Source organism: Hippopotamus amphibius, chromosome 2, assembly GCF_030028045.1.
Source record: "Hippopotamus amphibius kiboko isolate mHipAmp2 chromosome 2, mHipAmp2.hap2, whole genome shotgun sequence".
Lineage (NCBI taxonomy): Eukaryota > Metazoa > Chordata > Mammalia > Artiodactyla > Hippopotamidae > Hippopotamus > Hippopotamus amphibius.
The window spans coordinates 32989431-33004758 of NC_080187.1; the positions used below are offsets into that span (position 1 = coordinate 32989431).

The 15328-nt window shown below is 44.1% G+C and overlaps 1 protein-coding gene across 11 annotated transcripts in view; it reads right to left on the reverse strand.

The window, feature by feature from the left end:
* Positions 1-15328, reverse strand: part of INVS (inversin) — a 188419-nt gene that overhangs the window by 68210 nt on the left and 104881 nt on the right. For all 11 annotated transcript variants that reach the window (XM_057720191.1, XM_057720193.1, XM_057720190.1 and 8 more), the window contains one exon: positions 6107-6393. In XM_057720191.1, coding sequence (XP_057576174.1) covers positions 6107-6393 — 287 coding nt within the window. The remainder of the gene's footprint in view (positions 1-6106; positions 6394-15328) is intronic.

Below are 15328 nucleotides of genomic sequence, written 5' to 3' on the forward strand. Positions count from 1 at the left end.
AGGTGACGAGACCTGCAAGAGACCGGATTTGAGTGGTCCACCAAAGGAAAAGAAGACAATGACCCTGGGATGAACATACAGAGGGGTGAGCACGTCATTAACCAACATCGGGAGTAGGTTTACATGAAATCATAATCAGTTCTGTCCTGGACAGGTTGAGTTTGAGATGCCTCTGGGACACCTAAATGAGGACATAGTTAATAACCGAAAATACAAAAATTGGAGTAAGGAAAAGAGTTCAGGGAGTCCCCGGCATGTGGTGGTAATAGAGTTCGCTGCCTTAACCACTGCACATGTGCCACATGTAAGGACCACTGATACTCCACCAATCATACCCACTAGCTCTGGCAGCACATACAGTGAGAATAAGAAAACACCAGGATGGCCCTTAAAACAGTGAGTTTCTCCTCCACTAGACTCTCCTGAAAACCACACTGACTGAAAGACAACTTTACTCCACCACCTCCCACAAGCGGTCTGCTGCCAAGTCATTGCAATTCTACCTCTCAAGTCCATCCACTCCTCATCACCCTGCTGCTACTGTGCCTTAGTACAGGTCCTATCTGGTCCTCCAAATCCATCCTCCACCCGGTCACAGTGGTCTTTCTAAATAGTGTCTCCTTCCTTCCCCGCTCTGAAATAGTAATGAGGTTAATTATAGTAACAGATCATACTTACAGAGTGCTTTAGGCACTGTGTTTAAATCTTTACATGGGTTACCTCATTAATGGTCACAATTTTCTAAGACAGGCACTACTATCACTCTTTCTTTCTTTTTTTACAAATATAGAAAAGGAAGCTTGGAGAGTCTAAGAACTTGCCCAGGATTGTATAGCATGCCCAAGATTGTATAGCTTGCCCAAGACTGTATAGCTAGTAAGTTGTAGGGTCTAAAGCTTATGCACTTAAGACATTATGCTCTACATACATCGTAAACAACAAAAAGGGAAGAATAAGGAAGAAAGCAATCATCTGTCAAGAGATCTTAAGCAATCAGGGCCTCAGGGTGCTGACTTGTTTTCACGGGGCTGAACTAGATGCTCTCTAATGACCCTGAGGCTCTAATTTAAGAGATAGGATAACGGATAAAAAGGGGTCAACGGTTCCCATCTCTCTGTTCTTGCTGGGATGCCCACGCTGCAAGGGCTGTACTGCCTGATCACTGATCAGCTGAAGCAGCTGTGACCCTTCTTTATGTGGCCAAACAAGATGCGGCTTGGGGTATCCTTTGCCCAGTTATGATGGGTTTCCTATACTGGAGAAGCCCTAGTAAATGGCCAGTCTTGATTCTTAGAAGTATCTCCATGTTTTCCTTTGTACTCTGGCCTCTTGGGCAGGTCAGCAAGAGCAAAGGCTGCCCATGAAACTGCAGCTCCCTCTCCTTACACCTGAATCAGGCTCACTGGCCTCCCTTCCTCCAATTCTCCCCAAAGTCTGGATGCTGGGCTTCTCTGAGCCCCTATTTGCATATCTGAGTCTGGTTTTTCCCAAAGGTCCCTTATTCAGGACACTACATCCTGCACTCAAATAGATGAGAAGCTCTCCTGACTCTCAACTGTTCTAGAACAGTAATTTTTAAAAACTTTTGATCATAACCCATACCAAGAAATAAATCTTAAATTGTGGCCCAGTATACGTGCATGCATGTATACACACACGCACACACACACACACACACACACACACACACCCCTATGTATCTAGGCATATAACTACAACAGAACTTATTACCTTATAAAGTGCAATGAACTTTGATATGTTTCTGTTGCAGTCTATTTCATGGAAATTATCCTGTAGCAATCTACTGACTTCATTTCATGAGCCCTATATGGCTTGAAAATCATTATAAAACCATGTACTAGTTTACCTTTAAACCAAAAGTGAGGAGAGGACGTCTAACTAGTATCAGTGCATTAAGGACAAAAGGATTGGTTATGAAAAATGGAAACTTCATGGATTTCTCAGGATGTGAGGGAACTACCTGAATGTGACCAGGTCCACAGTAGATGTGACTGGCTTTGCAGCATAACTGTCTTGAGGTATTTTATAGTAAAGCGAACGCAGGCCACAATTCCCTGTGTTGATGTAAGCAGTCTGAAATAACTGTGCTCCCCCTTCCCTCTGCTCTCTGGAACAGTGAATTAGGGCGAAACCACTGTCCATCTGAAGTTGCAGGAATTATGTATAATTCTTGGGGTAAAGAGTAAACCCAAAGCCAATCAAACTTTTAACAGGGGCTTTCTAAGAGGAGTCAGGTCAAGAAATATTTACCTCTGTAACCAATATTGTGCTCACTGCTATAAGAAAGACGCTGATGGTATGGTCCTCAGTCTTATTTATAATTCAGTATGGCTGGCACATAGCGTGGGCTCAAAAACATGTCTGTTGAATGAATGCATGCATAAGCTGATTCGGTGAACTGAGCAGAAGCAAAGCTTTGCCATAAAAATGGGACTCTGTTACAGAAAACGTGTTTACTCAGTGAATACTTTTCGTGTCATGTTTAACAATTGCTGACTCTCAAGCATTTAGCTAGTACCATACAGGTGTACATTCAATAAATGTTTATTATATCTCTTATATGCCAGACACCCTGCTGAGACAGAGAAGTAAGAGACATATTGCCCCTTCTGATAGACTGTTTAAAGGCCAAAGAGTCTTCCCACTCTAGGATCCACTCACCTCTCAAATGTGACTTTGCAATATGTCTATGTCTCCACCCTCTTGAGCTGGGCTCGCCTTGTGAGTTGCTCTGATCAACAGAATGTGGTAGAAGGGATGTGACACGTCTGGAGCCCAGGCCTCAAGGGGGCCTGTAGCTTCCGCCTTCTCCCCCTCAGAGCACACCCTGAGAACAACATGCAAGGAAGATGGTCTAATTTACTGGCCGATGAAAGGTCTTGCAGAAGAGAGATGAGACACCTTGGCCAACAGCCAGCACCAATCACCAGACATGTGAAGGAAGCCGTTTGGACTTATCAGCCTGGCCAACCTTCCAGCAGCCACAGGAGTAAGCCCAGCTGATTCAGTAGAGGAACTGCCTAACCAACCCACAGAGCTGTGAAAAATAATAAGCCATTGTTTTAAGCCACTTAGTTTGGGGGGTGGTGTGTTATGCCACTAGAGATAATCAACACAGAAACTGACAGCTAAAAAAGAGATGTGCCGGCCTAACAAAAACCCAGAGCCTCGACTTTGGGGCTGGCCGGCGAGCAGCTCGAAAGGCAATGGAGAGACTCCTAGTGAGGGCTGGAGAGGCGGAGAAGAAATTGCTATTGGGAGTCTGGGGAAGAGTGAACCATGCAGTTCAGTGCAGGGTAACTGGCACAACTGTCACCTGCAGTAACTTGGAGGATAGAAGATGCACCTAATGGATTTGCAGACGTGGCTCAGGAGCTTTTCAGGTGGAATACTGAAGAAAATATCAACTGGCTTTTTTTTTTTTTTTAATTTTATTTATTTATTTGTTATATTTTTGGGGGGTACACCAAGTTCAATCATCTGTTTTTATACACATATCCCCGTATTCCCTCCCTCCCTTGAATCCCCCCCCCTCGAGTCCCCCCCACCCTCCCCACCCCAGTCCTCTAAGGCATCTTCCATCCTCGAGTTGGACTCCCTTTGTTATACAACAACTTCCCACTGACTATCTATTTTACAGTTGGTAGTATATAAATGTCTGTGCTACTCTCTCGTTTCGTCTCAGCTTCCCCTTCACCCCCCGCCCCCTCCCATACCTCGAGTTCTCCAGTCCATTCTCTGTATCTGCGTCCTTGTTCTTGTCACTGAGTTCATCAGTACCATTTTTAGATTCCGTATACGTGAGTTAGCATACAATATTTGTCTTTCTCTTTCTGACTTACTTCACTCTGTATGACAGACTGTGGTTCTATCCACCTCATTACATATAGCTCCATCTCATCCCTTTTTATAGCTGAGTAATATTCCATTGTATATATATGCCACATCTTCTTTATCCATTCATTTGTTGATGGGCATTTAGGTTGCTTCCATGTCCTGGCTATTGTAAATAGTGCTGCAATAAACATGATGGTACAAGTTTCTTTTGGGATTATGGTTTTCTTTGGGTATATGCCCTCAACTGGCTTTTTGAGCTGCATATGATAAGGTGTGAGGAGAAAGAAAGAACTACTCAGCTTGCAAGCAGAATTTAGAGTTAATATAAAGAGCCCAGCATGTGCTGGTTAGAAAAGGAAACTGTTTTAAATTTTCATTCTTTCCTGCCAACAAAAGAGTCTCATAGTAAGATACGACCTAGAGATAAAGATCAAATCAAGAGTATGGCTGTGCAGCCCTTTATTAAGACCTCAAAATTATTAAAGATGGCCCACTGTAGCCCTCTCAGCTAGACAAAAGAACTTCTAAGAATCTCAAGGGCATTTTCCCACAGCAGCCTGAGCCACCCAAAGTAGGGAGAGGACTATTTGAAAAATAACTATAGATGTGGTTTTGGAACATGGAGTGAACCCAATCAGATTCACAGAAGACCCATGAAGTTTTTGAGGCAACTGTATCGCTGAGAGTGCCACCAGCTTAAGCTACGGAGGTGGTCCCAAACAAAAAGGAGCCTCTGGGGCCCCAATTTCCTATACGCAGGAAACAGGCTAAGAAAGCTACTCAGTGGCAAACATGGGCTGTGATTCGTGGACAAGGAAGACTTCTCAGAGAGCAGAGCCAAGAACCCAGGTGGCAGAGCCCAGAGCCAAGGAGAACAATGGAATAGAAAACACACATAGGAGTAAAACCAGACCCTAACCAAGGCTCATTTCATACCTCAGAGCAGGGGCTCTGCTAATGCAGACCAGCTGGTTTTCTGAATTGCTTTTGACTAGTGACTGCTGTGTACCTCCTATTTCTCCCCTTTTGGAACAGGAACGTCTGCTGTGGTTATTCTGTGCCTGTCTCACCCCTGCTTGCTGGATGTGTGTGCGCACTGATGTGTGTTTTTGTTGACTTGTCTCTGAATCAGAAAGATTCACACCTGGGGAACCTCAGCGACACCTGGACGTGACACAGGTCTCAAGAGCCCAGACTTCAAACTCGATGTGATAATGGGCATGATATTTTGGGGTCCTAAGATAAGGGTGAGAATATTTTGCATGTGAGGAAATGTGAGTAATCTGTGACCCAAAGGAACTGTGATAGATTGTTTAATAGCCAAAAATTACTCCCATTCTAGTATGCACAAAGATGAAATCTATTTCTCCATATTATTTAGTCTGGGATGGTCATATAACTTGCTTTGATCAACAGAACCTAGCCTGCACATTCTAGAGCCTATTCCTCAAGAAGTCTTACAGCTCTTTCCTGTGCTTTGTTAGAATGATGTCCCGAGACCACTGTGTAGGGAAGCCAGTCTAGCCTACTGGAGGATGAAAGGCCACGTAAAACAGAGTCGAGGAATCCCAGCTGATAGCCAGCATTAACTGCCAGACATTCAAGTCAGTCTGTCGTAGATCATCCAATACAACTGACCTCGACCTGAATGTGGCCACATGAGTGAGAGCAGGTGAAGCCTGTAGAGGAACTGCTCAACCCACAGAATCATGAGAAATAATAAATTGTAATTTTAAGCCACTTAGTTTTAGTGCAGTTTGTTACACAGCAGTAGATAACTGAAGCAACCCTGACTTTACAGATCTTGTAGTCTAGTGGGAAAAAATAGACAAGTAAGCCAGTAATAACAGTGAAAGGTGATGATCTTTACAACAGGAAAGTATAGGAAAGCTATGGGAGCATATAGCAGGAAATAAAGCCTCATTTAGTGGGAAGGCATGGCTGTGCAGAGGAAGGAGCATTCACCCTGAGAGCTGAAAAATAAGAGGCACTTTTTATCCACATGAACAAAGGGATTGTTATATGCAAAGGTCCCAAGCTAAGAAATAACTTGAGGAAACACAGCATGGCTGTCACATCATGAAAGTCGAGTTAATGAAGGAAAGAAAAGAGAAACAGAGAAAATAAACAATAAAATGGCATACTTAAGTGCTGACATAATTACCTTAAATGTAAATGGTCTAAATACACACATCAAGAAAGCCCACAGTCCATAGGTTAGCACTGAATAACAAGGCAGTATACCTACCGTTTGGTTTTCTGGGGTCTGTTCTCTGCAAGTCTGGGGAGAGATGCTGCTCCTTCTGGGGGGCTCTGCTTGGAGACCCTCTGCCTGGAGACCGTCTACAGGCTTTCTGCTCAGGACCCTGGGCCTTGTCGCTACAGGGAGGCTGTTTGCTAGGGGCCCAGCTCTGCCTGTGGGGCTCAGCCTGGGTGCTGGGCAGACAGGGAGGAGCTTGGGGCCTGCAGGAATCTGGGCTCAGCCTTCCCTTTTGCTGTTCTGCCTCTCTTCGCTTGTTTTCTTCTTCTCGTTTCCTGGGAGCAAAGCCAAAGGAGAAGAGGGAAAAATTAAGAGTGTTACCTGTTCAAGTGTTCCTGAGTGAGATTTGAATTTTAAAAGGAGCTACCGCAACACAATTTCCACAATCTCACAATTTCCCGTCTTTTATCCAGGTCTTATAGCTCAAAGGATGATGGAGCTGGAAAGAATCTTATAGATTCTTTGGGCCCAGTTGAGACACACATGACATGGAATTTTTGGTGAGACCTAACAGGGTCCCAAGTTGTGTGTGCCCCAAGCTTGCATGTGATCCCTGGAGCTACCTGTAACTACACCCCCTTTTCTCCTATTCCAGAAAGCACATCAGAATGCAACTGAGAATGACAGTCATAGGGATAACCCTTAATCTTCTCTATTTATTGAAAAGACCACTGGCAAACCTTAATGATTACATGACAAAATTACAAAGCACCTCACAACTGATTATAACACACCTGTGAGTTGCAACACTGCCATCAAGAGCTCTAGCTTATGGGTCAAACCCACTCAACTTGAGGATGAGATCCAGAAAGTAGGGATATTTTCAAAAAGTCATACACAAGTAGCTGGTGGCTAAACTGAAGCCTTTGGGTAGCAACAGAAAAGAGAGGGGAGGCCGAGTCTACAAATGAGTGGCAGTGTGAGGCAGATGGGTCCGAGGGAGCGCAGGTCCAGAAGGGGGCCAGGTGCTTGAGGACAAAGCGGCTGAGTTAAGGACAGGATCTGTATGACCGACGTCACTAATTTATAGGGATATCCAAGGGAAGGAAAAGAGGATGAAAATGAACATTTTCTGAGCCTCTCTTGTGCTGGGCTCTGAAGATACAGTGGTGAGGCCCACAGAATTCAGCCCTCCCTTGAAGAAACTTCTACCCAGAGGAGGACAGCTAGGACAACAAAGCCCTAACATATAATGGAAGAAATGTTATAACAAGGTGCTTGCACAGAGGAAGTAGTGATCAATTCTGTCCAGAAATCCGGAAGAAGGTCCCAACTGCTGATTCTCAAAGATGTGTAGAAGTTTGCCAGGCAGACAGGGGGGAATGAAGTTGTTAGTCTGAGGGAGCAGTCTGGGCAAAGGCAAAAGTACGGAAAAACTGGGTCTGTTTTGCTTCTCCTGATCTTTAAACAGGGCTTGCTATACACAGTAGGAACCCAATACACATTTGCTGCTCAGGAAGAGAATCTGGTTGCCATTTAAAGATGCAGTTTAAAGTAGAATGATTAGAGACATAGTAAAGACAACCTTGTGCTGGGAAGTATAAGAATTCTTCTGGTCCTGCCTCTGCCAGTAACCACAAAAGATCTTGAGAAAGTCATTTTCCTGTTGAAGACTCAGTTTTCCCAGGTCTAACACTTATATGATAGCTAATAATCCTGAATTGATTTAAGGATCTGTTTAGAATGTCTTTATAAGATTGGGGCTGTGTATTGTAATGAGATGGAGAGATTTCTTTTTTTTTTTTTCTTTTTTTTTTGGGGGGTACACCAGGTTCAATCATCTGTTTTTATACACATATCCCCGTATTCCCTCCCTTCCTTGACTCCCCCCCTCGAGTCCCCCCCACCCTCCCTGCCCCAGTCCTCTAAGGCATCTTCCATCCTCGAGTTGGACTCCCTTTGTTATACAACAACTTCCCACTGACTATTTTACAGTTGGTAGTATATATATGTCTGTGCTACTCTCTCACTTCGTCTCAGTTTCCCCTTCACCCCCCGCCCCGTCCCATACCTCGAGTTCTCCAGTCCATTCTCTGTATCTGCATCCTTGTTCTTGTCACTGAGTTCATCAGTACCATTTTTAGATTCCGTATATGTGAGTTAGCATACAATATTTGTCCTTCTCTTTCTGACTTACTTCACTATGTATGACAGATTGTAGTTCTATCCACCTCATTACATACAGCTCCATCTCATCCCTTTTTATAGCTGAGTAATATTCCATTGTATATATATGCCACATCTTCTGTATCCATTCATTTGTTGATGGGCATTTCGGTTGCTTCCATGTCCTGGCTATTGTAAATAGTGCTGCAATAAACATTATGGTACAAGTTTCTTTTGGGATTATGGTTTTCTTTGGGTATATGCCCAGGAGTGGGATTACTGGATCATATGGTAGTTCTATTTGTAGTTTTTTAAGGAACCTCCAAATTGTTTTCCATAGTGGCTGTACCAACTTACAGTCCCACCAACAGTGCAGGAGAGTTCCCTTTTCTCCACACCCTCTCCAACATTTGTGGTTTCCAGATTTTGTGATGATGGCCATTCTGATTGGTGTGAGGTGATACCTCATTGTGGCTTTGACTTGCATTTCTCTGATGATGAGTGATGTTGAGCATCTTTTCATGTGTGTGTTAGCCATCTGTATGTCTTCTTTGGAGAAATGTCTATTGAGGTCTTCTGCCCATTTGTGGATTGGGTTATTTGCTTTTTTGGTATTAAGCTTCATGAGCTGCTTGTATATTTTGGAGGTTAATCCTTTGTCCGTTGTTTCATAGGCAATTATTTTTTCCCACTCTGAGGGTTGCCTTTTAGTCTTGTTTATGGTTTCTTTTGCTGTGCAAAAGCTTTTAAGTTTCATGAGGTCCCATTCGTTTATTCTTGATTTTATTTCCATGATTCTAGGAGGTGGGTCCAAAAGGATCTTGCTTTGATGGATGTCATAGAGTGTTCTGCCTATGCTTTCCTCTAGGAGTTTTATAGTGTCTGGCCTTACATGTAGGTCTTTAGAGAGATTTCTTTTATCGGAGTAGCTGGTTATCAGAGTCCCTCTCAGTGGGGGACCCTGTTTAGACAAATACTTTAATAAGCTTGGGGACAGGACTGAGGGCTGGTAAAAGGTGAGCCCCTCAGTGCCTAGGTGGTGGCTGGCTTTGAGGCTCCAGAAAAGAGGCCAGCTCTGTCAGGACGCAAAGAATTTGTTGGTAGCTCCTGACAGGGAGGGAGGAGATGAAAGAACAAAAAACAGAGAAGGGAGGGGGAAGAAAGAGAAGGTGAAATACTGGGTGCTGTGTGGAGCAAGGGCAGGGCAAGGAGTCCACCCAGGGTGAGGGGATAGAAAAGGACTTCAGAGCTGTGATCCGTACACTTTAATGAACGGAATCTCCTGAGATCTTCCTAAAACCTAGATCTGACTCACCAGGCCTGGCGTGGGGCTCAAGATTCTGCATTTCTAACAAGCACCCAGCTCATACAGGTGTTACTGGTCCTCTGACCACACCCTGAGCAGCAAGACTGAAGAGAACAAGTGTCGTGTGTCCTGTTAACTATACCATCACGGGAGAGGCAGTGTGAGTCTCCTCAATGACACCAGCCATTGGAAGGCCTGCCATGCTCACACATGCTCCTTACAGGCAACCTGACAAGCTGCAGGGCTAAGGTCCCAGGCATGGAAGCAGGACCCGAGGCAGAGACCCCCAAGCCCCAAAGAAGTCATAGGACTCAGATTTCCCCAGACTGCGCAGTTTGGAGCAAAGCTAATTTATATCTCAAGGGACAGGGAGGACCGAGATGGCAGATATCTGAGTCACACGTTAACATAAAGCCTTGTCAGCTCCTCCTCCTGAAGGTCTTTCGTCCCAAGTGGTGAAGCCGCTGATCTGGGGTCCATGCTGGCCTCTCCGATAGGTTCCCACTGAGTGCCATCCCAGAGGAAGTGGCCAGATGGGTCGTGCCGATTCCTTGAATGCTCTCATTTGACTCTGGTTTTGTCACTGGCTTTGCCAAGTGCTGACACTTGCGTGTGCTGCGCTGCAATCGACAGGTGAGCCGGACAGCCTGGCATCATCAGTGCCTGGGATTCATCTGGCTGCTAGCAGGTGCTGTTTCGGTGTGATCTGTCTGGGAGAAGCCTGCTTTTCAGAAGAAGGTGGAAGCATCTGGGTGACTGAGGTGCTGTGAATTGATCTAATAGCCTTGCCCCTGGCACGAAGAGGGAGAACTGCTCTTTTTACTAGCACTGATGAACGCAAACTGCTTTAAGACAATATTGGTCCTTCAGACAGACAGGCATGTGGCTTGGCATTGCATGGATATCATTGCCATCAAAAGGGGCTTTGAGGTGATAACCTAGACCTTGTTATTTGAGCAGTCATTTTTCTTTCTTTCGGGAAGCCAAACAGCTTTCCTTTCAATTCCAAGAAGCTGCTGTGCAATCAGCCCCTGGGCAAACCCTGTCACTGCAGACCTTTGTGGGCCTCCCACAAGGGCAGTCACAGGACAAACAGGGGATTCAGCCTTTTAGAGTAATCAGGATGGCCAGAAAGTAAGGGAGTTCTGCCTTCTGAAGACTTCTCTGGAGGGGGAGGTTTGCAAGGGGTTGTTTTTTCATTTTGGTAGAACTCAGTACACAGATTTGGGAGAAAGAATACAATCATGAGAATATATAATTACACCCTCAACTGATGAATAGAAGTAATATTTTTCAAAAATTGATGCATTTTGCATTAAAAAAAATCTTCCAGGTGGCACACATCCCACAAATGTGCAGTTCTCCAGAGCTATGGTTCCTGACATATAAGTAGTGATCACTGAGGAAGAGGGAGTGGGATTAGAACTGGGAATTATGCAAAACCTGCATTGTTTTATCTATACCGCTGCCTTGAAACAAAAAGCAACCACTGTCGCCACCAGCACCACCACCACACACACAGGATATAGCTCCTGAGAATAGAACATTATTCCGTGTGTGTGTGTGTGTGTGTGTGTGTGTGTGTGTGTGTGTGTGTGTGTGTTTCCCTGAGGAAAAAGGTCCAGACCCACTGCTCACAGATTAAGAATCTGAAGGAATCTCAGTTTACTGAGGGCAATGCTCTTATTTCGCAGATAAGGAAACTGAGGCAGAGAGCTTAGTGACTTAACCAAGGTTACATGGTAAACTATACACCAGCTGAGCTGGAACTCAGCAGCTTTACTTCTTCCTGTAAAATTCACCTCACAAAATCAATTTTAAAAATTTCACTCAATCTTCTATCATGTAAAAAATGAATTGGGTCGTATGAAGAAAGTGGTAATATTACATCAAAGTAACCATTAACAGCATTTCAAGCTAGCTTCTAGATTAGCTTTTAGTCCTAAACTCTTAGATTCAATAATTGTCCTAAAATTTAAGTGTTTTGTCTCCAATTAATTTATTACAAAGTGTCAAAGATCTTTAATCTTCATGGTGGGTCATGCTATACACTTGACCTATTTTTGTATAGTTAAGGAAACAAATAAAATAAAAAAAAAAAAACCAATGTTATTCTACTTTCCATAAAAATTTAAAGGGAAAAAAATCCTGTCCATGACATAGCAAGTAACATTTTAGCAGGAAATTTATTAAGATGGCAGAATCTTAATGCATAAACTAGTCCCACATTTTCCTCTTTTTTTCTAAGGGAAATCAGCCAGACAACAGCTTTTGATGGGCTACCAATTAGTCTGGTTTGTACTGTCTTTTCTAGAGCAATTTTTACAGCTCCCTGGAGGCTCACAGTATAAAAATGTGAGAAAGCCAACTGGGGATCAGATCTTTGACAACCTCTGCTTCAGGTCCTATGCACCACAGGGTGAAGAGGGTCTCCAAAGGATGGGCTGGAGGAACAGGGGCTGTTTCACCCAGAGGAGAAAAGACCTAAGGCACACATTGCTGGTGCAAATCTCTGCAGGGCTATCGTAGGGCAGAGATACATCCTGGAGCCCTCCCAAGCCAGATCTAAGATGCAAGGATGGGAACTTCTGCAAATGAGTAGCCTAGATGACCACTGGGGGTGGGGGAAGCCAGTAAGAAATCATGTGATCAGAAGATTGCTTGATGTGCAGAGAACCAGATCAAGGGCAGTGACTTCGAATGTCCTACGGCTTCAGAATCTTAGTACTGGATGTGCCATTTGCACAATACGGCCAGATGTGCTGCTGAGCCTGGAAAGTTTAAGTCCTAGAAGCTGATGGGTTTTTTTCTCTACTCCACTATGTGCCTTCCACAGAGAGTAGTACTTGTCCAGTTTTAACAAGAAGAAATTAATTCTGTGAGACACTGCAGAAATAAAGCAGGCTCACCCTCACTCATGAGTATTCACACTGCCACTGCCATGAATACAGGACTAAGAGAAGTTTGAGAGATGTGATTAAAATAGTCTCCACAGAAAGGGAGGTGTGTCCTGCGGTTGTACCAATTTAACCTGGCTTTGTCTTAGTGCCATTCTTGTTCACAGTCCTGCTGTAGGCTTGGGGACAACTAATTTTCTTAACTTTCTCAAGGATTTAGGAGGATACTGGTATGCTGTGCTGTGATAGCTCTGAGAGTAATAAGAAGATATTTTTGAACTATGTTGCAGAATTGATGCTGGTGGCTTGGTACCACTCTTTTAACAATCACTGGAAACCACATGGCACAACTGAATAAGCACTGAGTTAGGACAAAAGCCTACTTGGGGGCCTTTTGCCACCAACAGTTACATATTGTGTATAAGTCAGAAAAAAGAAGCAGGGCTGTTCCATGCTGGCCTATCAGATGGTGCTAGCATCTGGAGAGAACCTCTAGCATAAGCATGGCTGGAAGGATGATTCCCCTGAACCAAGCAATGGTAGGAACCCTGGCTTAAGGCAAGACTGAGATTCATGTGCCAACTCTCTCCCTTACTACCTGTGTGATTTCAGGCAACTTCATTTCTCTGTGTTATTTTCTCCTGCATGAAATGAGGATAGCTAAGCTGTCTACTTTAATGAGTTATTGTATGGATTTAATATGTAAGAATTTTGCAAGCTATAAAGCACTATATCAATATAAGTAATCATTGTTACTTTTATTAACAGGTAACGCTGTTAAGCTGTGACTGGATCTGGTTAGAAGTGAAGAAACGTGGGTGTGGCACAAGTGCCTCACCACCTGAGAGCTACAGGGCTGGGCCTGATGATAGTTTCAGAAAATGCTCATTGTTGAAACCACGCAATTCCTTCTTCTGTAGAATCCATTTTAATCACATCTCTCAAGCCTCTCTTAGGTCTTGTATTCATGGCAATGGCAACTTGAATGCTCACGGAACGGGAAAGAGCCTGCTTACTGAGGCAGAGTCCAACAGAATGAGTTTCTTGGCAAAACTGGGCAAATACAACTCTCTGGGGAAGCCACGTAGTGGGGGCTAATGTTTGCGTACATGCCGTAGCAAACCTTATTGCTCTTGCATTTCTTTTTAAAATCATAAACCTGTCAAATGGTAATGTGCTCGTGATAAACACGGAGGGAGGTGGAAAAGCAAATGCACAAATGTAAGTGCTAGTGTGCACTGTGAGGATAAATGGTACATAAATGTGTTTGCTGCTTGAGTAAGGCACACAAGTTAAAGTGGTCCACTTACAGAGACTGAAGGAGACCTCAGATAGGACCTGGTCCAGCCCTTCCGTTTGCCAGAGGGGGAAACTAAGGCCCAAAATGATGAACGACTTAGGTAAGGTCTTAGACCTACTGTAGCAGTTACTCAACATTTATTATTAAATGCTTATTATATATCAAGGGCTCTACGGCTCTAGCAGTATGGAGGTACATAATACAAGCCCTGTTCTCCAGGAACTGACAGTCTAGTGGGGAAGTGGACCCACAGCTCCTGCAGATAGTGCGTTCTAGACGTGATGCATGCTAAAACAGAGGTATCTAACCAGAGCTAGGGGAGGATGTGGGACACTGATTAAACTGGAAGAGAAAAAGAGGCTACATAGAAATAACGTCAAAATGAGAAAGGCGGGAAGTGAGAAAAGGTTATTTCAGGCAGACGGGAGGGCACAGCTCTCACAGAATCTTTGACTCAGAAGAGATCTGAGAGACTAGCTGTTTATATGGTCTTTAAAATTGCTTATATATTATCCTGGAGAGATGACAATTCAATTTCTGCTGGAACATTTCCAGTGCGAGGACACTGATTACCTCACAAGACGGAAAAGGTTTCGCTCCAACCTTTTCAGTTGCTATCGCGTTGTACGTGGGGGGTCTGTCAGATGCTATCTCTTTATTGTCGCTGAATAACAGGCTTAGTAATATTTGGTCTTTTGACTTCCTCTCAAGGGAATAAGAAAATGTCATGCATTTTAGGACCTTTGACTTACAGAATGTTAGAGCTGGGAGGAACCTCAGATATCATTTAGTCTGATTAAAAAAAAAATCTTTCTATGATTCATGAGCCCTCTTAGAGAATATGATAAAAATCTACAGATCCTCTCCTCCCCCCAGATGCACATATGCTCATGACACACAAAATACTGCCTAGAGTTTCAGGGCATTCATGGAGCCCCAAAGCCCGTCCTGGACTAAGAAATCTTCTTTTCATTTTACTGATGAGAAACTGAGGCTCAGAGAAGTGGAATGGTATGGAGTAGACTCATGGAAGTGACACCCCAGGGATCAGACCACTGAATGAGCAGGAGATTTAGACCTGTGGGTCAACCCTGAAGAAAGACCCTGATAAGCTGAAGATGTGTGGGGAGCTGGCTGCAGGGGGTCTGTGACAAAGTGAGAGGGCGAGCTGAGGCAGGAGTGCAAGGGTCGTGGGCACTTTAATTATCTGAAAGGTGGTTTATGGAAAAGGACTTAGACTTTTCTCTTTTGCTTCAAGGAGTAGCTCAAGACCAAAAGGTAGAAGAGAACTTCTGCCAGACAGAATATCCACTAATGAAATGTGCTGCTTGAGAGGCACAGGACTCCCTGTCACTTGATTTTTTGAGGACACAGAACAACCTCCCATGGAAGGGACTCTAGTACCACAAGAGTTTGAACTGGGGGACCCAAACTGGGCTTGATTACGTAACTCTAAGAGACACACTCAGGAGAATTCCCTGGTTGTCCAGTGGTTAGGACTCCACGCTCTCATTGCTGAGGACCTGGGTTCGATCCTTGGTCAGGGAACTAAGATCCTACATGTCATGAAGTGTGGCCGGAAAAAAAAGAAAAGAAAAGAG